We start from the raw sequence: 22966 nt of genomic DNA on the forward strand, positions 1-22966 counted from the left end.
AAAATATATGGCCAAGTTAACTCCACGTTAACTAATGTTTTTTTCAAGCTGCATTGCAAATGATGCCGGGGAAATCTCTGGCTCTCTAAATGTCTTGTTGCATATGGGTTGGTGACATGACCACATCCCATCCCGATGCGCATAAGATTCTTTATTGATAAAAAGTAAAAGCAAATATAGTGTTAGTGCAAATCGCCATGGACGAGTCGACGCATCATTTGCGCAAATGTTTTTTTTCTGTTTAACCTTTTTTGTCCAAAATTTGTCTTGCCTTTTTCGCAACTGTGATATCATCAAAGATGACGTGTTGATTACCTCAGACATGCTTCAGGAAAGAGCACAAAAGTTTACAATACGGTTTTAAGAAAAACGAAAACTTTTCAAAGAGCCACGTATGCCAATAAAAAGTGGTATATAATTGTACCACGTTTAATCCAGCTGTGAAAGCCTTCTTCCCTGGGGCTGAGCAACATCGCTCATCATCCCAACAAAACTTAAGAAGCGACTTGGCTTGTGATGGTGCCACATTGACACGACAGTTTCAACAAGATTACAACTAAGCACGAGTAAAAGTATCAATGGTTTGATTCCAGTCGCAAGAGCTTCCCTGAATCTTGCAAATACAAAGCGGACTGCTGGTGAAGGCTGTGAAAAATATACATCTTCAGTTTTCTTCCATCGGCAATCACACAGGCAGTGGAATACGGCACTCGAAACACAGCGACAATTTCTCAAAACATAAAGTCTGTCGTTATTAAGCAGCCTTTTGAGGGAGCGCAGGGGTCGTAATCGGCAGGTTTGTCAGCCGCTGCTCAACTCTTCGTCAGAGCTTCACCGCTAGATGATGTTGCAGAGTCGCCAGCACCTTGACCAGAGGAAGCTCCTGAACACATAAAAATGTTTTGATCACTAGCCAGATATAATGATCAACGATATGTTGAATAGCACGATGGTTTCGTTTGTATTTCTCCTTTCACCATGCAAGGTGTGTCGTCATCTTGCACAAGGCAATATGATAATTGGACTACCCTTGAACGCGCGCTCACATAAAAGTAAACTCTGGACAGGGCTGTTCTTTAAAAGTTGTCTGACTTGTACAATGTACGTGTTTCGAGATACAAACCTAAAGTAACCCAATCACACAAGCGACTCGTTTATAGGCAGGGCTGCCATACATTTACATTAAAAAGTAAGGAAAACAAAAAAACAGCAGTTTTAGGTGCAAACGTCAGCACATGCGTGAAGTCATTTACTAACATCTATTTTAACAGAAACAATATTTTCCAGCAATTCCTTGTTCTTAGAGATTACTCTGTGCATTTCAAGGCAGCTGAAGTTTACTTTAACTTGCATCACAGATTTAGCTGCGCTTTTAGGAAGGCTTCCATAGTACATGTGGCGTCATAAGATCAAAAATACATTTAAACATTACGCAAAAAAAACTTTTGACAGACAGAGTTCTTCAAATAAGGAGAGTATAGTAGCCCTGTCTATAGGGAATTCAAAATCGTCAATAAACCTCAAGATGGAAATGCTTCTCGCAGCTGTTGATAGCAACACAGTCTAATGGCTGAAGCGCCTTGATGAAATAACGTGATTGCTACCACTACCACCCTCATAAACAAGAAGAACCAACAAAGAATTGGAGACGGTGGTGAACCAACTTACCTCTACCAGTCTGCCCATTAGTGGCCATCTTCCACGCCTCGCTGTAGATTGTGTTGAACGGCTGCGCAAGGGACGTTTGCGCAACGGAAGTGGTGGTTCCGGCAGCAGGGGGCAAAGCTAGGGAAGGCAGCGATGAGGGGGCTGATGTCTGGTCGAGGGATACAGCAGCCGCTGCACAAAACAATGGAATCAAACTTCATTTTCTATTAACAGAGTAAGAGAAAACAGCTTCACAATGATGAAGGTTTTAGAGCGGGGTTTTCGTTTCGCTAATTTTATGATGATACAGCACACCGGCAAGCTAAGGATTGTGAATCTCAAACCATTACAATTACTTGTTAAGTGTGGGAAATATTTGGCTAAACGTATAAATTCTTCGAAAATCGTGTAATTGCAATTTACTACAGTTTGTTCCGCTGCAATATTAGTACACCAAGACGTCATAAACGCCAGCGCTTGATTTGTGAGCTCACAGCAGATGAAGCCGTGGTCGCCAACGCCGGTCAGCCTTATTACTGAACCCACCTGAAGAGGTTACTGAGTAGGCTGCGAGTTGTTGTTGTTGCTGAGGTCGGAGCTGACTTAGTAAGGTGCTAACTGGTTGGAGCTCAGTCAGTGTTCCAGGGTTCAATTGTAGCTGAGTGGCAGGCCTGTGAAGATCAAGTTATTCAATTACATTTGAACCGTTGTCAACCCAAACGGACTTGTACAATTGCCCTTCGATAGCGTGCAATAATGTACTCGGCTGTGGCGAAACTAATGCACCATTGGTTGCACTAATGCTTGCTGGCGTTCTAACCAAAGCTATTTTTAAACACACATCCTTGTTATTGAATTCTATGAGATCTTTAAAATGAATTATTCAACATCATAACCGTATAACAAGCAACATAGCATAAAAAAGGCGTTATAGGGGGCGGAAAGTACTGATAAAATATTGAAAATACAGGTCTGCATTAGTCATGCCCAAGCTTAACCAGATTCGGTCGTTGAAGATTTGGATTAAATCGACTGGAAACCAAGATATTTTACTGCAACTGCTTGTCAACACACAACTGCATGCTTTGGGTCGGTGTCGAACTGACGTCCCAGGGTCTAGCAACACTCGGCCAGACAGCTTACACCAATGCAAAGACCAACCTTGTCATGGCTGTGGTGTGGTTGCCACCGCTCACCAGCATCTGAGAACCAGCTAGTTGCTGATGGAGGGTGTTGTTGTTGCTGTTCGTGTTAGCATTCTGGGGCTGGGATTGAAGCTGGGCAGCCGCCGAGAGAATCTGAATGCAAATCTTGTTTTAAGCTATGCAATATAAGCATTAGGGGTCTATGCAATATAAGCATTGGAGGTGGAAAATTGTTTAACTTTATACTCCCATGTCATTTTTTGTGAAGTTTTAATGCACAAATGAAGAAAATACACAAGATTTTTATTTTACTTAACAACTTCACCTTTCGATCGTAAAATCTATCAGCTAACTACATAACACGTCATCATTTGATGAGCTTGAAATGACATTTGAAAAACGTGACACTTGAAAACAGCTTTGGAACAGTGCAAATATCACATGACACCATCGGGGATGCTAAACCTTTGACGTAAGTTGTAAGTAACCCAACATGGTGTCGAACCCATGCCTACCTACACTGGCTGCTTTTGATATCACAGTTTTCACTTCAATCAAGAACAAAGGGTGATTACTGGTTCAGTGATTACTCATTACAGGCAACTTACCTGAACGATTCCCTGTTGTTGAGTCTGTTGCAAGTTATTGGTGAGTTGTTGTAACTGCACAGGAGTGAGAACCGTTGGATTGTTTGGCAGTTGCTGGTTGTTATTGTTGGAGCTGTTGTTCGTCTCTAGATCACAAATTGAAATATATTCGTTAGGAGCGGTGCTCTTCACTAAGGATGCTCAAAGTAGAATTTCGAATCCTTAAGATTCGAATCTATCCAGAATCGAATCTAAAAACCGCTTTTTATCGGGTAATTGGATTCGGAAATAATACGGAGAAAGGAAAAAAATTAGAAAAAAAAATTTTTTTTGAAAAAATGCTCCGCCGATCCGCAAAACACCTGCAAGTCACGTGCGTCGTGCATGCCAATCCGTATGTGATTAACAGAGGTCCCTTACGTGTGTGTGCGCGCGTGTGTCATCTGGAGGAGATAAACGTTCTACATCGCAATTCATCACTGTTGTGAACGATTGAGAACTTGTTAAAATGAAGGCTTTGTAAAGCTTCTTTTTTATGCTGTTATGTATATTTTCTCAATAAAAAAAAAAGTTAAAAATTTACGCCGAGGATTCTAGAATAAGATTCGAAATTCTAGATCTGAAAATAAATTCTAGATCTGAAAATAAATTCTAGAATAGACAATTATTCTACTTTGGGCATCCCTACTCTTCACTGAGGAATGCGTAGCACTCACAGTCTTACATAAGCCAACCTGCGTACGTATCCGTTCCCTATCAACGCTAGTGAGGGATATACCAGTGATTGGTGACACCGCTAGGTGATGCTAGATATACCGCTTAGTGATACTAATCTGCAGATGAGACATATATAATATAAACCAGCAGTAAAAAGCCTTGAGATTAAAAAGGATCTCATTGTACTAAGCCTTCGGCACTAACGAGAGTAGGGTAGCCACTTCCTTTCTCTCGACCACCTTTCCTTCAGCACCTACGGCTACGCAACGTTTTGCACCCTGGGTAGAGATGTGCGGCGTATTTCGACCTTAGCCAAGATTCCAAATAGGTTTGGATGGATTGAAGCCAATATCAAGTATATCAATTTATTAGTAAAAAAAAACATACAAAAAAGTATGAGAACAGCCTTCTGTTGCCCTTCCTTGCAAACTCACCTCCTCCCTGAGATGGATGGATCGCACTCAGGGCTGCGGCTGCTGATAGAAGCTGGGCGGCTCCAGGTTGGGTGGGTTGTTGAGCTGCAACTGGAAGATATTGGTTTCAAACTGACCTGTTCATATCACGATTCACAAAAACGTAAGGCAAAGGTAACTGGAATTGTAACGGTAAAAACGCGCACGCAACGTACCATTGCCTTCAATGCAAGAACCAACAAAGTTAAAATTCGTCAGTTTTGCATTGATTCAACGTCTGCAGACTAAACTAATTAGAACTGTTACAGAAATATAAACTACAGTCACATACTTCAACAAGTCGTAAATGTCATGGGGAAGTTTACCAAACGCTGCCAACGTTGCAACGTCATCCATGACTAAATGTACAAACATACTGCAATATAACAGTGCCGTAGAAATAGCCCATTTGATTGGTAAATTGATCTTAACAATACAGCGTACAGTAGGCTTGACAAGAAGCCATGCCACTAAAGGTGAGTCCCAGACTTGATCCAAGTATCGGGGGATGAAGAAGATAAAGTTCTCATTATACTAAGCCATCGGTAGTCATGAAAGTAGGGTGGCCAGTTCCTTATCTCGGCCGCCTTAACTTCAGCAATTACGCCCACCAAATTTATTTCACCCTGGGCAGAGGTGAGCGGTGTGTTTCAACAACCCGCTGAAGTCGGGAGTCGAACCAGGATTGCATAATTGGACAGAGAACAAACATACCACTATGCTCACCATTCTGTATCAACTTGATGAGTTGTTGTTCAGTTGTAGCTGTGCCTTCAATGGTCTGTGTCGTCTCGGGTGCAGTGGAATTCTGATCCAGCCTCGGCTTCTACAAGATAGTTGTTTTATTAGTCTCGCTGTGTTTTTTTTTTCAATAATAAAAATAATAGCAGCTGACATGGCGGAACAGTGAACACAAGTAACACAACACAAAGGAATAAATGATTTGTCGATGTTGCTTATCTGAATTCAGTGACAAGAAGTACATTGGAGCAAAATGTGGTGGTATGGAAAAACTTAGCTTCAAAGATTATCATACAACCATAATAATTAAACACTTTGGAAATTTGGTTGATATTCCAACGTTAAAGATATATTCGCGAAGTTGGTCGGGGACTTAAGCATGTGGAAAAGCTAGTCACTTTATCAAGAAAGAAATAATTGTCGAAGCAAAAGCATTCAAGCCGCGATATCATGCAACAATGGTTAGCACATGCCACCTCTGTGACGTCATCCTCTTTCGTGGCCTTGTCATTCTCCGGCGAGTCATTGCGATCTTGTCGCGTCGTTGCTTCAGTGTCCGCCTTCTGCTGGTCGCAGGTACAAAGTTTAAAGGTTAATATCGAAGAGGTCAAAGGTTAGAGTGGAAAGGTCATGCAACAAGCTAGAAGGCATACAAGCTCATAGCAAGACTTGGCAGCTTTTAAGTTGATTTAACATTTTTAGATGTAAATTCAACGTAAACGTATTGAAACGTTAATAAAGCTTCAGAGTGTGACGCGCATGTGTGGATTGTGTCGATTCTTCTTCAGTGAGAAGCTGCAAGAAAATTCTGCCCAGGAACAAATTCCTTCCTTTTCACATTGTTGACTTTTTAAATAAGTGGAAAAAAAAGGATTTTCTAAGTGGGGCTTCCCCTTGTTCATGGCACAATAGTTGGTCACATAGTGGAAGGAAGTAGAGAGGAATTATATCGAAGCTTCAACAAAGTTTTACATAAAGTCAAGCCTGAAAGTCTAAGCTTTTGTGTGCAGGAGTTGAAATGCACAAGAAATTAAACACTTCCCAAGAAAAATTATACTTTCGCCAAACAAGCAATCTACGGTGGTTAAGTTAAAAGATTGGCGGCATGCTGCAAACTCTCAACAACTTAAAGGCACCTGTGCAGGCTGAGCTTCAGCGTACTGATAGGAAACTGTGTTCGGAGAGGGTTGGATGACAATGCCCTGCGCTGCCAATTGCTGGACTTGCTGCTGGGTGAGTGTGACCAGACCACCTTGTGCTGAAAACAAGTGAATGATTGACAAAATATTCGTGTTCATAGAGTGCAACAACAAGATTTGCTTTTTTGCCTTTTTCCTATTTCTAGAAACTAAGAAAATGAATTGAAAACGAAACAGATTGAAAAAAACTTTTCCTTAAAATTCCAATAACAAAGACAGAGGCCCGGCGCAGTAGTTACTTGTATATGCATATGAAATACCATCTTGTTCACTTTCATATCTGATTCACTTCAAACAAGACAAGCATAGTATCCGATCGAGCTACTAACTTACTCGTTCCACCAGAGACAATGGCTGGCTTAGTTGTCTTCCCACCCCCGAGGGAGGTCACGACCATGGAAGGGCGTCCTGCTAGGCCCGATAGATTGGTCGAAGTGTCCATCACCTGGAATATCAACATGAAAGCTAGGAGGGTCTACTAAGTAAAGCATGGCAGAGTGATGGCAGCGTCTCAATCAATTTCCAAAGGTTACCAGTTCGACTCATATCTAAAGCATTTGGTAGTGTATTGGCAAAACGCGAGAGACATGTTTGAAGGTGGGCATAGAGATTGGTTTTAGATAATATCATCAGCAAAGCTGCATACCAACTTTTCCAACAACCAACTTAAGGTTTTCCGCAATGTACGCTTCAAAAACATAAGACACAACGTCAGGTTTCAGTGAAACTTAAAATGGAGTTACTTCCCCTTTATACCTGCTGATCAGCGTGTGCCTGCACCACTGATGAAGCCACCGATCCTTGCCCGGGGCTGCAGGTGATGATCTGGCCTGATGACGTCATAAGGAGGTTGTTTTGTGAGGGTAGCGCCTGTTGATTCGAAAGTTGAGTCTGAAATAAGCGGCAAGAGGTTTTGTATTGTCATAATGAGGCAGCACAGTGTTCATCAATACTTCTTGTAGAGAGCAGGAAAAATTGTTGTATCGTACGACGCTATTTTATTACAAGTCCTAGCAGTTTTCATTTAGCCAACCAATGTCCATGAGGACGTTGTTGCATTGGTGGGCCGCGTGATATCCTCCTTGAAGTTGGAGAACTTGGCATTCCAATATAAGATGGTCTGTAAACTGTTTTGGGGCATTGGAATTGTATTGTGGACAGTAGGAGAATCTTCCCACCAACAAGATAAAATTCCAAAGTGTTTTGCAATATTCGTATTATCTTACTTGACTGGTTGTTATGACAATGTCCCCAGACTGGGATACAATTTGACCCAGAGGGTTGACCACGATGTGACCCGTGGGGGACTGCCCCTTGCCTTGTCCCAATGAATTGATGGACACAATACGCGGCTGCAAAACATGTGTCGCAGTTTACGTATCTGCCGAAGAAGTAGATGACCGACACGGATTTTAGTGAAACAAAGAGATTGATTAGTTTACAATTAAACGATCCTGGTTCGACACCCGATCACGCTGGATGCTTAAAAATATTAATCACTGCTTTAGCCAAACAAATCACAATTCCTCAATTTGACCAACTCGGCGCAATCTTGATGTGTATTAGATGAAGAAACTTCGAATGAGACATTGTTGTTCGTTTAGTTATAGACATAAGTCATGTTTTGAACATCCAACTTAGTCGGGTATTGAACCAAGATCGTGTGGTTGTAAGTTACTAAAAGCAGAACGAAAACATAAACTGAAGTTCGGACAATGTTGTGACTAAACAAACATAGAAAAAGAAAAATTGAAAACAAATGTTTTCCAAAGCGACATCACGTCAAACGTATCAGAAATAAATTGTTATCTCACTAAGGTTAGCGTGATCAGAGTACAGTAAAAACTTCCCATTAACAAGTTTCTAGCTGATGCTAAGTAAACCCGAAATTAACATCCAATTTGATATAACTTTTTCCTACTTCTTGGATCTTTTCTTCTGCTGAATTGACGGTCAGAAGATCTCCACCAGCTGTCTTGAGGAGCTCGTACTGCTGTCCAAGAGGAAGAGAAGCCAGCACAGCAGGCAATGACGACACGGAGGCGGGTTGGGATTTAGGATGATCGGATGTCATGGACGATGAAGTTGTTGTTCCACTGGCCAAGCTAGCAGCTTGTGTTAAAGCTGTAGTAACGACAATATATAAAATGTTGCTACTCTCTACGTTGTGCGTACTTTTGATTGGGCCACTTGTCATGCTAAGACTCACAAGTAACATGTAACCTAATTAGCGCATACACATTCCAATTAGGCAAATAGTTGTTACTAGTTTTAACTAATAATTTCAAGGTACTTTGTAAGAGACAGATTACAAACTTCTACCTTCAATTCTAGGTAAAACACTGCTTTAACGAAAGTTAATTCAAACAAAAATGCAAGTGTTTTTTGTAGTTATTATGGTGTTCACTCTTCATAGTCGCCCAAGTAAATGTTCCAGTCTTACAATTGCATGACATAAACGCAAAAGCTAAATATACTATAAAAAACCGGAATGGCCCGATTCGGTGAGTTCCCTATTCGGTGAGAGCCTTTTTCGGTGAGAGCCCTATTCGGTGAGTTTTTTTTTTAAATTATTGCGCGCCGTAGCCTAATTATCATTGCCGTTATAGGGTTAGGGGATAGGGGTTTGTGGGGTTTGGGTTTTTGGGGGTTTGGGGGTTTTTGGATTTGGGGTTTTTTGGGGTTTTGGGGGTAAGGTTTTTTGGGAGTTTTGGGTTTTTTTGGGGGTTTGGGTTTTTGGGTTTGGGGGTTTTGGGTTTTAATTAAGCTACGGTACCCGATAATTTTCAAAAAAAAATTCAAAAAAATCACCGAATAGGGCTCTCACCGAATCGGACTCACCGAATAGTAGCAGACCCATAAAAAACAGTGTTTGTTTAAAAACAAAAAGATGACATGCACAATTGCCTATTTTTCTGCCATCGCACGAATGATACAAACCTGCTGGGTTGGTAGCCAACACAGCAGCTTGACTTGGTGTGATTCCAAGCAAATTGCACAAGTTTTGAATTCTGGTCTGATCTTCTGTGCTGGATGTCGCCACCACCTCGTTCTTGGCAACTTGGGACACATCTGTGTAAGATCATATTTCATTCAAATGTGTGGTGGGTGTAGTTGAAATAAAAACTTTCAGGTACACAAAGAAGCAATTTAGGCTTATTAATATTATAAGAAACAGTAGCCCAACAAACTGATCGACAGTAGGCTAGGTAGTTGATTGTTATAAGCTAAGTGTGGTCATCGTTTGAATCTCTGTAATCAAGAGTTTATCCTGTTACTACCCAGGTCCAGGTTGTGGTGTGCTAAATGTTCTACAGTCTCCAGTTTTAAAAGAAAGTGAGTACAGAAAAATTCTTTCAAAACAACTAAACACTAAGCATGTGCATGTACTTGTTGTAAAATACGGAAATTTCATGTGAAATACTTAGTGTTTAGTTGTTTTGAAAGATTTTTCCGGTACCCACTTTCTTTTAAAAACGTTTACTGTACTGTAGTTTAGTATGCCACTTTGAATGTCAGTTAACTCACTTGAGCCATCCAGAGTCACATACTGAGTCAATGACACTGCATTGTTGTCAGCAGCTGTTCCCAGTAGCTGCATGGATGACAGGTCAACATTTTGTAATGATGTACCATTGGCTTGTTGGTTAGCCACCGAAAAGTGATTGCCAGGGGCAGTACTGGTGCGCTTCCTTTCAGCTGCTTAAAAATACATCACATTAAACGATAGAGACTACAACATTCTATTCGATAGACATACAATTAACGTAGTAACGTGAAAGCTTTCAACATAGCTTGTTTAGAATAAAAATATACATGAATGAACAAGGAAGTAAAAAGTTTCTTGAACGTTTTTTACTCATTTATTGATGTATATTCATTGCATGAATATCATTATGTTAAAACTATTGCTGTTAGTTGGCTTTGCATGTCTATTGTCTATAGTACAATGAAGCAAAGCAATGCTCTTTATGCTACAGGTAACACATAGTCACACGACACACACTCTACCAATGCTATAGGGAACAGTAACACACATATATATACAAAATCATTCATTATCTTTAAGTTGGCTGGAAAAGATCGGCCTTGTAAACTATAATCTAAGAAAACATTCGTGCAGCTATGCAACATAAATAGAATACTGTACTTTAATTTACTTACATTTAACTAAAGCAGTTTGCGGTAGCATTGAAGGTAGACTTGCTTGTTCTGCAAGCCTTCGATTATCCTTCATGAACTCATGTGTTCGACTTCGGACAATTCTAAAAAATAATATTCATTATCATATTTATATGTCACTAAATATATCAAGCCCTGTTCTTAAAAAAACATTACTTATTCAAAGCTTTAAACACATATAATGTTAAACACAACAATCTACAAGCTCCTTTTCTACATTGGTTAAGAAACGTTTCAATTGCTGACCTATTAATAGATGACACACTGGGCACTGTCTCTGGTGCACAAACTCCATCAGCGAGCAAGCGATCACGGATTTCCCATGCAAACATTGTGGGATTCTCCCGCTTATAATTAGTTATTCTAACAACCACATCGGTTGTGGCAACTTTTGGTTTGCTTCCCCCAATGATGCCAGGACGTATGCTCCCAGTTTCATAAAACCTGAAAATGTTGTGAACAGTGGAAAAATTAGAACAAAAAAACAGCTTTTCCTTTTTAAGTCATTATATCAGTACAAAACTAGATGTGCAATAAGTTTGTTTTTTGTGTAACTGAGTATGCATTTTTCACTATTACAAAAATCGCCAATTTGCCATCATAACTTTAGAAGTGAAAACCACCCACGAGCTGTTGGGCCAACTGTGATACATTTAGTCTTTTTAAACTGTTTACATATTCTAGCACTAGGTTCTGATTATATGCAAAAACAAGCATTGTGTACCTTGCAAGAATTTTGCTGACACAACCATGAGATACTCTCAACTGTCGAGATATGTCACATGGACGCACTCCTTGGTGGGACAGATCTACAATCCTTTGTCTAATTGGTTCGGGAAGAGGCCGGCCATTCACATACATTCCGCCGAGTTGATTCACACCACTCCCATGACCTGGGTGTATTTTTGTTGGGTTATTAATGCAGAAAGTGGTTTGGGATATTATTCATTTTAATGTACCTGGTACCAATGAAATTTGGCAATTAATTTAAAATCAAACGTTTAACGATGCCGTACTTGGTATTAAAATTATTTCAACACTGAATTGACTGCCAACCAAATTCTGTTTTCATTACAATCCATGACCCTCAACACAAAAAATTGCCTAAAAGAAAACCAACTGCTTTGTTAAGAGTTCTAGACACATTTGAAATATTACCGGTAAATGTTTCCCAATAATATTTAATTTGACGTTCTACACTGTTTCCATATAACAACAAATTACTTCAGTCAATCATTACATTTTTAACAAGTAAAGGTTATTTTAATGTTGCAATCTCACACATATTTAAATGTAAAATTGAAATATAGCTGCATCAACAAGCTATGTTTCATATTAATACATCTTCTTCTGTACCGTCACACATTAATATTCCAATGCACATAAATTTTGCAGCCATTCTAAATTGCCCACAATGGCGTACGATAGCCAATTTTTAGGTTGTTCACTACTTTTAGCAAGCTTTAAACATACCCTAGGTTTGCAGTTTGCTCAATAGCTGTTCAGATAATATCAAAATAAATAGATATATATATGATATAAAGTCACTGTGCGAATCAAGCATGTATTTTCAACATTTTGAAAAACATGAAAACCCAAAAAAATGATCACTATACGCAACTGATTGCCCTTCATTCAAATGGAACACACCACTGTTAAAACCAGAGATTAAAAAATTCAACTTACTATCGTCATCAGGCAACATAGACTCTGTTTTAGCAGTTGTTTTTTTAGAGTTTCTTTTTAACACTTTATCTTTTCCCAATTTTCCTTTAAATATTTTATGATTAGCATTGCCAGTTGAACCTGATATAAGTTCACTACCATCACTGGCATGAGCAGCAATCAGTGTCCCTTGGCTAGTTACAAGGTAAGAAAAGGTAGGTTGAGTATTTTTAGCCAATTCCTCAGGTGTTTGGTTAGCATTCTGGGGTGGTAAGCCAGCAGCCATCAATTGCTGTGTTTTTTCTATTTCAGATGATGGTACAATTTGTATGGTGCCAGCGGCTTGCCCCGGAACAACTTGTACCGTGGCAGCAGCAGCATTTTGTGCTGCAGCCACTGCAGCAGCAGTGTGTAACAAATTGCTCATCATAGCTGGGTTGACGCCCTGTGGGGCGGCAACAGTGGCAGTATTTGTTTGCTGAGTTTCTGGTGCACCATCAGCAGATGACTTATATGAAGAGTTATCCTGAGCCAAATATTCCTCTTGTTCGGACTTAGTGGGAATGTCTTGTTCAACAACAATTTCAACTTGTCCAGAGGGATTTGAACCACTGATGTTTGCCAAGCTTCCCAACAGAGCACCTGTTGCATCTTGTGCAATTTTGGAGCCAATGACTTCATTTTGAGAAATAACTTCTTCAGTGACAGGGTTGGGTGCAATGGCTGCTTCATCTGCAAGTTTAAGGATTTCTTTTTCTGCGTCATCCACTCCATCATACATCAATTCTGTTTCAATTACAATATCAGCCTCTGAATTTTGAATAGGTGATTCACTGGTTGTAATTTCTTGAGATGTTTTTGCTAACTTAGCACCAAGAAGCAAACCTTCATTGTCAGCACTCCTTTTAAGGCATTTACCAACATCTTCATTTTTAATAGAACGATGTGATGCATCTGAGTCTTTAGATTCTTGGGTTTGTATATCTTGTTTTTGAATGGCAGTATTTTTGGTCATTTTATCACGAAGCCTATTTTAACTTAATGTACCACGTCCAAAGGTAATTGGTCCTATGTCACGTACAAGTTTGAAATTTGGCCTGTTTTTATTCAATACAATTCTGATCAGAATGCAATTACAAGTTGTTGTACTGGTGAACCTACGACACAAAAATTACTAGTTCTGAAATAGATAAGCTGAAAATTAAAATTAGTTGTCAGGACTAAGCTCTAATCCAGTGGAATAACCTTCATCTACCCACTGCCTTAAGCTACTTGTTGCCATTGATGTAAAAGTTTTCTAAACTTACACATCAAGCAGAACATCAAGTTTTAAGATTGCAATGATTTGAAGTTGCTCTAGCTTTGCTTTCTTCATCTCACTAAAAAGATGAACTTGCTGTGATAGCATGTGACTAAAAAAACACTTACAAATGATGAGCTTTCTGGAAAGTTATCGGTTCTAAACAACACATCACATTGTTGAATCCTGTTTTTAAACGTTGCCACAAGTTCATAACAATCGTGAGTGCATAACAAATGATTTTGTTACAATTATGTTTATAAAAAAGCATTGCGTAAACTCATTTAACCATATCCATAATTCGCTCTGCTGCATTTTGTGCAATCAAGCGACAACTCCACTTTAATAAGCAATCAACCGAAGAACAAGCACCTATGATAACAAACACATCGCCACATAAAGAAAAAGTCTATCTTCCTTCTCACTATTTCAAAGATGCCCAACAAAAATATATCAAATTGATTCGAACGGTGAGCACATTTTCAAGCAAAATGGAGAACAGAGGATTTGAAATGGCTTACTAGCGACACTGTCTGCGTTGAGTCTATTTAATAAGCGCAATGATTCACTCCAATCTTAAATGGTATAAAAACAATAAAAACATTGCGGATAAACTAGACAAAAAAAAATACTTTTACTGAATAAATATTTTATTTTTTATTTTTATGTCTACTTAAAATTTTGATGCGACGTAAATGTTGATATTTGGTGCATTTGCTTCAGTCCCCGCACAAATGTTAAAAATATGCTTTGTAAAATTTTTTTAATTATAATATTTGGTTGATAAAGAAACTCAGTAAACTAAGTATTACGCTAAACGTTGATGTAATTGTATCATTACTACAGCATTTATTTTTGTTTTATTTTACAAGATTATTGACAAATATTAACATGTTAAGATTTCATGTAAGCTTTTCAAACAATGCCCGCAAACACCATGCCGCGAATCCACATCTTTCTTCAATGTAGGCCTATTAAACTTTACAAACAACTACCTTTTCAGGGCAAGTGACGACTTTGTACTTCTGTGACTGGGCTACTTTCTTTAGTTCAAAGCCTCTTCAAGCAGTTAGACTAAGAAAAGGCTGTCTTTGAGAAAGGCTTATTGCGAGAATATTAAGCTCTTCGTTGATTTATTTATTGTATTCGCTGAGTCCTTTATACCTCATATGCAAGCTTTCGTGATGCTTCAATAGCATTGTTTAAGATGAAATGTTAAATAAATAGGTAGCCTACAGTCCCGGCTATAGTCAAGCAGAGTCAAGGTCTTTGTTGTTTTTTTTTTATTAAAGGTGAGTTAAGAGTAATAGGTTCATTAGTGCCCTCTAGCGATTATATAAATATATTTGAAGTACTGTATGCTGTGCCGTGAATACAAATACTTGAAATTATCCCATATCTTATTATTCTTTATAAGCATGAGAGTCAGGGGAAAGGAGGGCAGTTAAAAAAAGTTAAAATTGTGGACAAAAACCTACAACGATAGCCTATAGGTAAATGTTGCTGATTAAAAAACTTCTTTTATTTCAATTTTTCAGTTTCAAGCACGTCTTAAACTTCGTGTTTCATTGCTTCGACTTTTTCTAGACCTCCGCTATGTTGACACGTATCGCTGTTAAGGTAAAAATTAAAAATAAACTGAAGTAAACAAAATTTCCTATTATAAATCGGCCTAGATGTTGAACTTTCTTACATCTTACAAGCAGTGGCGTTAGAAAGGTGCCCCGGGAGACTTTTGGATTTGAGACCTGAAATTTTTGTAAAAGATAATTTTTGGGACCTGAAATTTTTATAGGAGGCTATGGAACGTACAAAAACACCGCGTATTCTTTGAAGTGTTATTGTGATACTTTACAACCATTCCGGAATACAGTTTCTTTTCTAAAAAAAACAGTTTAATCAAGATTCTTTTTATTACGGTACCCAACTATTTTTTTTAATAGGCTACTAATAATTTTTCAACAAACAACTAATAGTTTTCTCTTTAAGTGTTTTTTTAGAAAAGTCTGGTTGGGGGTTCGAACCATCGGTTTATTGATTCCGGACTCAAAATTTTCCCTCGCAACAGCCGTGCGTGCGTGCGTAGGCCTACATGTGCATCCACCACTCAGTTTCCCAGCTAGCTTGACTTTAATGCTGAGAGCCAAAAATGGCTTGTATAGAGTCACAACTTCTCCATTTGAGATGAGTGGCGCCACAAGATTTAGATCAATAACAATCGTAAATAATATTATGCATAAAAACCGAAATATTATCTCCCTTCAGTTAGTAATAGCGCAATCTCAATCACCATGTGTTCATATCAAATATAGAATATCTTCACTTTAGTGTTTGAAAATTAAAGTAAATTTCTTCATTATTATTTATTTGCGTCAGACAAAGCTGTCCATATCCAAAACAAAACAACGAAATAATACACAACCTGCCAATGCACAAAGGTCACAGAGAGCCACTTATGGATTACGATGTTCTGTGTGGACTTGTGGCAAAAGCAAAAGTGATCAAAAGGCTACAATGGTCAGTAGGCCACTGAAAAAGTTTTTATGATTACTACAAAGATAAAAAAAAACAAAGCAAGATAATTTAATTCATTGCGTTTGGTCCAATTACCTTGAAAAAGCATGTTTAAAGAACCGAAAAGTATTTCTTTCTTCTTTAGTTAATATCATTTTTCGTAGAAACTTTTAAGTTTCCCTTTTTTCCACAATAAGCTTGTTTGTACGGGAGCACTTTGATTTTTTTTGCAGGATGTTTTCTAAAATACCTTACAACAAAATATTTTCTGCATTGCTCACTGACGAAGGATTTTGCAAAAGTCTGCATGGTCTTTGCTGAATAGAACGCATGATTTAGAAATTAAGAAGTTGACCCTAAAGTTCTCTCATGCATTCTGGGCTCTTGAGTCACACAAGAAGGCTTTGTTCGCTCATGAGTATCGACACAGGTGGCGGAAAAACACCTCTTTGCCTGGGCGTTCCCATAGTAACACAAGACTAGATACTTGACATGTGCAGTCATGCGTTGAGTTGTCTTGACACGCAAGTCTGGTGACGCAAATGAACCTAACTATGACCTCACAAACGGTTTAAAATATCGCGAACCTTTAAAATTTATTGTCTCCCAGGTTTACAGGCCTGCAGTTTGTGACATTAAATCTTTGAAATCACGTGCAAAAAGGGATTCAGATTTAATTAGAAAAACAATAAAAGGAGATTGGATAACATTTTGGAAGTGCTGCAACAATTAATTTGATCTTTCTACCTCAGTTCTTATTTCTGGTAACAAATCAAGGTGTTTTGGAATCACACAAATTAAACCAAAAACACTTGAGTGGTTCAAAATAATCAAATTAAGAAAAAAACTTTTTAGTGTTTATAAATATGAGTACAAATATGAGTAAAAGATGTTTTTCAAATTGCAGTCAGAAAATACCAAATATGAAAAAGACAATTTTTTATTGGTTTGTAAATTGTATCAAAAAATGCACAAAAATAATTGCACAAAAAAGGGTATGAAAAGTAGTTTAAGAAAAGACCAAAACAAAAGTTGGAAAGGATTGCATATTGTTTTTAACCAGTTTTTACATATTGCCGTTTATTTTTGTACCAAGTAAAATACTGAAATTCTACAAAGTAAGCCTGACAGATAGCCTGGAATTTTTTCGCAAATGCATTAATAGCTCTTTGGCGTGTTTTTGAGTTAAATTATGTTCAAGCCAAAATATTTTGCGTTTTTGGCCCAAACACTGCCTGTCCTTTCATCACAATCATTCATCCATAAACACCACTTTGCGTTTGTTGTTGCTAGGCAACCAGGCATAACAAGTAATCCCAAACCAGGTGATATAAAAGAGAGCCCACCGCGGACTTAACTAGATTTGAGCGCAAGGCTCCGGTCTGATCTTCTTTGGCTTCACGTGACTCGTCACGGATCACTGAAAGCATTTGCCGTCACGCTTCAGTGAAGAAACCTTAACAAATGACTATGCAAAAATATGTCATATATTTAAAATTCTTTTAATTTTTTGTAATTTATTCAGCTTTGTTGCAAATACTTTTTTCAATGAACCGTTTTTCTTTGCTAGTTTAAACTAACTTCTATGAAGCCTTAAACCATACCTTCTAATGTTGAAAAAGTGTAAACTGTCTTTGTTTTGCTTGTGGGTAAGCAGATCTAAATGCTACGCCATAAATGCCTGGACCAAACTATTAGCTAACCCACAGCTTACCCACTGTTCTTCCGCTCAAAATAATGAAACTTCCAAAACAGTATTTTGCTCTGGTTTTCAACCTGGAGTTCAAACATGCTTAAAGAGTTCGTAAAAAGTTTAAAGAGGATCCATGAATGCTTGGATCCCAGGAAAAAGCATAAAAATTAAAATATTTTTAACTGCCTGTTTTGTAATCGCTAAAAGCAAAAGCAAACATACCTGTGAACTTACCGTACAAGTAAGTAAGCTTACAACGTACGCTATTTAAAAACACATCAGTATTATTTTGGTAATTTCCCAACTAATTATTCCTTTACAGTCAGTCTTAGAATTTTAGTAGCCTGCAGAATTGGTATAATTCTTAGAATTGAAACAGGGAAATCCGTGTATATCTCTGCCCTGGTGGGATTGCATAATCAACGTGGCCATAGAAAGAAACAACTTTTTCAAGTGTAGCTTTCTTGAATGAATTATTTCGAAAGCGTGGGAACATATTATTGGGTAAGTTTTCACTTTTGTATCGCACTGGCGGCCTTCTATGACCAAAGACATAGCACTATGACATGTGATGCTTTGATACGGACTGCCAGCGTAGCGTACATTTCATTGACTGAGAAGCCAGTCATGGATTCACTAACAAATTGTAAAATCTGGCAACAATGAAACGTAAACTTAGAACTGCCAGATAAAACTGAATAATAAAAGTCGCTAAGCTTCTAATTTCAAATCTGCTCCAACATTTTGTTGACTTGGATGTAAGAAACTACTTTTTCCTAAAAGTATTGTGAGCGCTGAACTGCTACGACCGAGCGACCTGAAAACGTTGAATCGATGTACAAAAAAACTAATTGGCTGCCTGGGGTAGGCTACTAGGTTCAATTGATATGAGAGGTTGGATAACCAAACTTATCGCCCCATTTTTGTATCGTCGTAGGCCAAATAGCCTGAAATAACGCCCAAGGATTTCCTATTGCTTTTAGTGGACTTAGGTGGGTAGGTTGTGAAATTGTGTCATTCCGAGTGTAAAATTTGTATGTTGCTCTTGAATCATGAGGCTCTCAGTCGGTAAAAGGAAGTGAAATTTGAAACACCAAAATTTCAAGAGCATTTCGAAACATTGTGTTTCGTTTTGACGCAAAATGCTTATTTTGGTTTTGTTTTGAATAATATTCTTTGGTAAAATTGTCATTTTGAAAATAAGCAATTTAGTTTTGTAGCAAGCTGGACAACAACAAAAAAATTAAAAAGATCTCGAAATATAAAAAGCACTCTAAAGGTCAAGTGAGTGGCATTGAGCAATGTCCTTGAAAGAAAAGTCGGGCATAGATGTTCAAGACAAATATTTCGAAATGTTTCACTTGGACCCCAAATTCTTTGGCATATTTCGTTTCGAACTTCTCTCTCTTCTCTCCCATGAAGAGTTTCTTTTCATTTTGTCCAAAAAGTACATTTCTAATTGGGAGAGGATCTAAAAAAAAATTGGGGTGGAATCACAGTTCTGACAAGCCAAAAATTCTAAAAGAGAATGTGACCACCCTCCCCCCCCCCCCCCTCCTCCCTATGGGTCCGCTGCTGTTTCTAATAGCCCGAGTAAGGAATAGGGGAAGGCAATCTGTGAGCTTTTTTTATTTTGCCAGGTGGTAAAACATATGTAATTTTATTTTTTAAATGTATAAGAATTGCAATGGCATTTTAAAAGCACTTTGACACAAATGGAAAATTTATAAAAGTAAATTACCTTTACTTTGTACAATTTAACTACTACATCACTATAATAATATTGCTTTTACATATGAAATTTTTTGTAAATATAATATTTTTATCTTCTCTGCCTCAAATTTAATGTGAAGTTTTCGTTTGTTTCTTGCAGCAGTAGGCTACATGGAACCACCCATTCATTATAAACCTGTCACATATGTCATAGTCACGTTCTTTAGTTTTACAGCAACTCAACGTTTTCAATCGTAAAACTTAGACACATAATGCTTTGTTGGAATAGCGTCGATAGGTGTTATGAAAATTGCGTGGCGCCAAACGTTAACTCTTCGTTTACGGTTGACTTGGCTTGGCGTAAATAATGGGGGTATGGATTTAAATGGGCCCGATAACCCTGTTTGAGCAACAACAAAAATCAGAATATTTTAAATCCTTTTGCGTCGCAAACAAAATATTTTTTCGCAAATTCAGCGCTTAAAAAAATCTAAACAACGTTTAAAAAGAATTTTTGAACCAAAGAAACATGCACCTGCCTGAATTGTACAAGAGCCTGGACGAGAGAAAGCTTTGAAAGGATGTCGAAAAGCTTGAATACAACCCAGTTTTATAAAAAAAAAAATTTTAGTCGTTTCAACGTTTATTGACGACACAACAACTTTTCCGAAAAATCTTGTGTCTAGATTTAACAATAAGCGCTCGCGATTGACTTGTAAATTACTTGTAGCCATCCCTTGACGTAAGGGCAGATAAAGTAAACATTAGCAAAGCATTTATTTTGTTTATTTATTTTTTATGCGTTTCTGCTATCTATCCCATGCTTTTCAGCGATATCGGGCTTTTAACCAGAACTGAAGCCAAGAAACATCACAATGATCTTTGTTACTCATCCAGGACAGAGCGTCATGGCAAAGGGGCTAATCTGTTTTTCTTGGAAAATATTTTTCCCAGTCACCATTTGTCTTTAGAACAGAAGATGCATTGCCTTCATCCACCAGGGAGTCGATGTTTGCCTGAATTATCGTTTTGCAATTCAGGCAGAAGGGGTAGGAGACTTTTCCCCTCCCCCTGGATAGCTACAACATTTGTATCCTTCCAACTCGTTGCTTTTTATATTTTTCAACTTGGACTTACTTGATCTGTATGGTCCTGTTTTTGGTTTTTCTTTGTTTCCATCTCTGTTTCCAGGGATCCCGTTCATGCCCATGACTGTCACGTGACCTGTGGTGTTGGTAGGAGCGTAGCTCGGTACGGGCTGAAGAAAGTGGAAGAAGATTGAATGATGGAAAAAGTAATGAATAAAGAAGTTATCCGCATTGCAATTGAAGTTAATTGCAGTTATCTACAGGAATGTATATACAGTGATGGTTTTTTTCTCCTTAGATAAAATGTAGGGAAAGGTGATAATGATGATTATAAAGCAAAAAAAGATGAGCATCATCAAAGTAAGCAGTGACCACAAGTGAAAACTAATAAAAAATGTTTTCAAAAGCCTTTGAAAATTTTTCTAAGTTTTCTTCATATTGAGTATTTTTTTAACTTTACTTTTAGAATGAAAAGTTCTTAGACAATTTCTAATGATTTTAATATAAACCTGAGAGACGGTTGCAATGTTAGCGATTTGCGCAGCAGCCGCAGCAGCATCACTTGCTCCATGATGAAACGGGAGCATCTGCAACGAAGCAAAATTTAGTGCAAACAGTTCATCAAGACGCACCTTCAGGGCCGATAAGGAGATACTTTAGGCCTTGTACCAATGAGATCCTATCATTCTCAGCCCAAATACGCGGTGGTGTTTTCAAATTTCAGGGCACCTTGAAAAGTTTATGGCCCCTTAAAATCATGCCCCGGACTCCCTGATCTTTTTTGTAGGGTATTTTTAAGTTGGGCCGGTGCCAATGAGATCCTCAGGCTCCAAGCCAAGAAACTTCAAAGAAAAGCTATACATTATATGTAAAGAATACAAGGTGTGTTTTTGAAGTTTTCGTTCCCTTTGGAAAGGTTACCGGCCCCTAGAAAAGGTCATCCCGAGGCTGGGTTCAAAAGTAGACTCTCCTGTCAACACTATTGTTTCTTGGTAAACTTCCACAAATATGAAATGTAGGCTAATTTCTTTCCAAATTCAAACAAAAAGATTTTTTAATTGTTCAGGATCACGTCACGGGAAATAAAAATAGAAACAAAAACACTTTGAAAGATTTTGAGACGTTTTGACACAGAATTTGTCGTCATAATTTTCCGTAACAGCTTTTCTTTTCATAATACGTGGTACGAGCATTATACCAAATGGGTAGCCTACACCAAAAACATTTTTCTCAAACTAACCTGATGTGTTCCATTTTCCATTTGCACGTAAAAAGTTTGTGGCACACCATTTTGCGTGAAAGAGGGGAGGCCGTTGAGCGTGACGTTTCTATTGTTTGGCGTTGGATTGGCAAACTGCAGCGATTGTGACGTCATAGCCGGAGTGTACGGCACAGTCAGGTCGGGATTGCAATTGACGTTGATCAAGTGCGACGGAGCGTGATGACGTCCGTTGCCATGGTGACCGAGCAGGGTGTCAGAGGTGACGTCATGAAGAGATTCGTAAGAGATGCTTGGCTGCTGGGATGGGATGTGCTCCGGAATTATTGCGGGAGGCTTCACGTCTTCTTGCATCTCGACGTCACGGTAGGGAGGGAGATAGCTGGATGTGGGAGCAGGAGGAGAAACTAATTCTTGGTGCTGAGAATGAACCAGCGTGAGAATAGAATTGGCGGCCAAGGCTGTTGCCATGTCAACGTCGTTCTAAAGATAAACTTTTCGTCAAGTGTTTGAAAAACTAAAAATATTTTCAAAGCTGTTTCCAAAATTTAAACAACATGACTTTTTATTGTTTGCAGCATTTATTTCAGAAAAGTTATAAAACATATCGATCTAATACTGGAACGTTCGCTCATCTCATTGTTTGGATAGCCTTTTGTTTAGACGCATTTATCCACTTAATTTAAATCTTCAACCATCGGGCGTTAGTCTGGATGCGACAAGAAACAACATTGGCCTGAGATTTTGCTTATTTTCTAGTTGGCAACCATGAAACACAGAAACTCACATGAAGTTTCTCTGTTTTGTAGACGTTGTTATTGGGGGCGGAAGACAGATTCGTAGCTGTTCCTGAAGGGGCGGCAATTGAATTTGGGGAGTGTTCATGGGCCCCACCAGGAGATAACGACGATCCTGTGTTAGATGATGCTCCTGGAGATATAGACGCTGCACCAACGTGATACGATGACGCAATCAGCGAAGATGACGATATGACTGGTGCCGATGACGCAATCATGACGTATTTGCTATGCAATTACGTAATATAACCTATAGAATTTGAAATTTGCTTTACAGCTAACCAACAATTACAAATCGCCTAAAATA

At 38.4% G+C, this 22966-nt stretch overlaps 1 protein-coding gene across 3 annotated transcripts; it reads right to left on the reverse strand.

Moving 5' to 3' along the window:
• Positions 1-132: 132 nt before the first annotated feature.
• Positions 133-22940, reverse strand: LOC145767568 (uncharacterized). Of its 3 annotated transcripts, XM_082579416.1 has the most exons (22): positions 22650-22940; positions 21884-22345; positions 21153-21230; positions 20693-20813; positions 11395-11563; positions 10917-11114; positions 10653-10753; positions 10017-10190; positions 9429-9560; positions 8410-8612; positions 7715-7840; positions 7245-7379; positions 6822-6933; positions 6426-6547; positions 5766-5855; positions 5275-5374; positions 4531-4620; positions 3401-3525; positions 2809-2945; positions 2194-2318; positions 1669-1839; positions 133-883 (listed from the first exon to the last, which is right to left on the reverse strand). In XM_082579416.1, the coding sequence occupies exons 1-22, from the start codon at positions 22875-22877 to the stop codon at positions 813-815; spliced, it is 3270 nt and encodes a 1089-aa protein (XP_082435542.1). In that variant the 5' UTR covers positions 22878-22940; the 3' UTR covers positions 133-812. The 3 variants fall into 3 exon arrangements, with proteins under 3 accessions (XP_082435542.1, XP_082435541.1, XP_082435540.1); XM_082579415.1 differs by lacking the exons at positions 20693-20813; positions 21153-21230; positions 21884-22345; positions 22650-22940 and adding an exon at positions 12357-13495 and having other exon boundaries at positions 10017-10187; XM_082579414.1 differs by lacking the exons at positions 20693-20813; positions 21153-21230; positions 21884-22345; positions 22650-22940 and adding an exon at positions 12357-13495.
• Positions 22941-22966: the final 26 nt, after the last annotated feature.

This window comes from Aplidium turbinatum, chromosome 3 (assembly GCF_918807975.1).
Source record: "Aplidium turbinatum chromosome 3, kaAplTurb1.1, whole genome shotgun sequence".
Classification (NCBI taxonomy): Eukaryota; Metazoa; Chordata; class Ascidiacea; order Aplousobranchia; family Polyclinidae; genus Aplidium; species Aplidium turbinatum.

Bases quoted from the DNA above. Each gene is read 5' to 3' on its own strand.
- LOC145767568 (XM_082579414.1), bottom strand. From the start codon at position 13,350: ATGACCAAAAATACTGCCATTCAAAAACAAGATATACAAACCCAAGAA. The intron at 11,115-11,394 runs GTACACAATGCT...CAACATTTTCAG, and splicing joins GTCAGCAAAATTCTTGCAAG to GTTTTATGAAACTGGGAGCA. The intron at 5,856-6,425 runs GTGCCTTTAAGT...ACCTGCGACCAG, and splicing joins CTGAAGCTCAGCCTGCACAG to CAGAAGGCGGACACTGAAGC.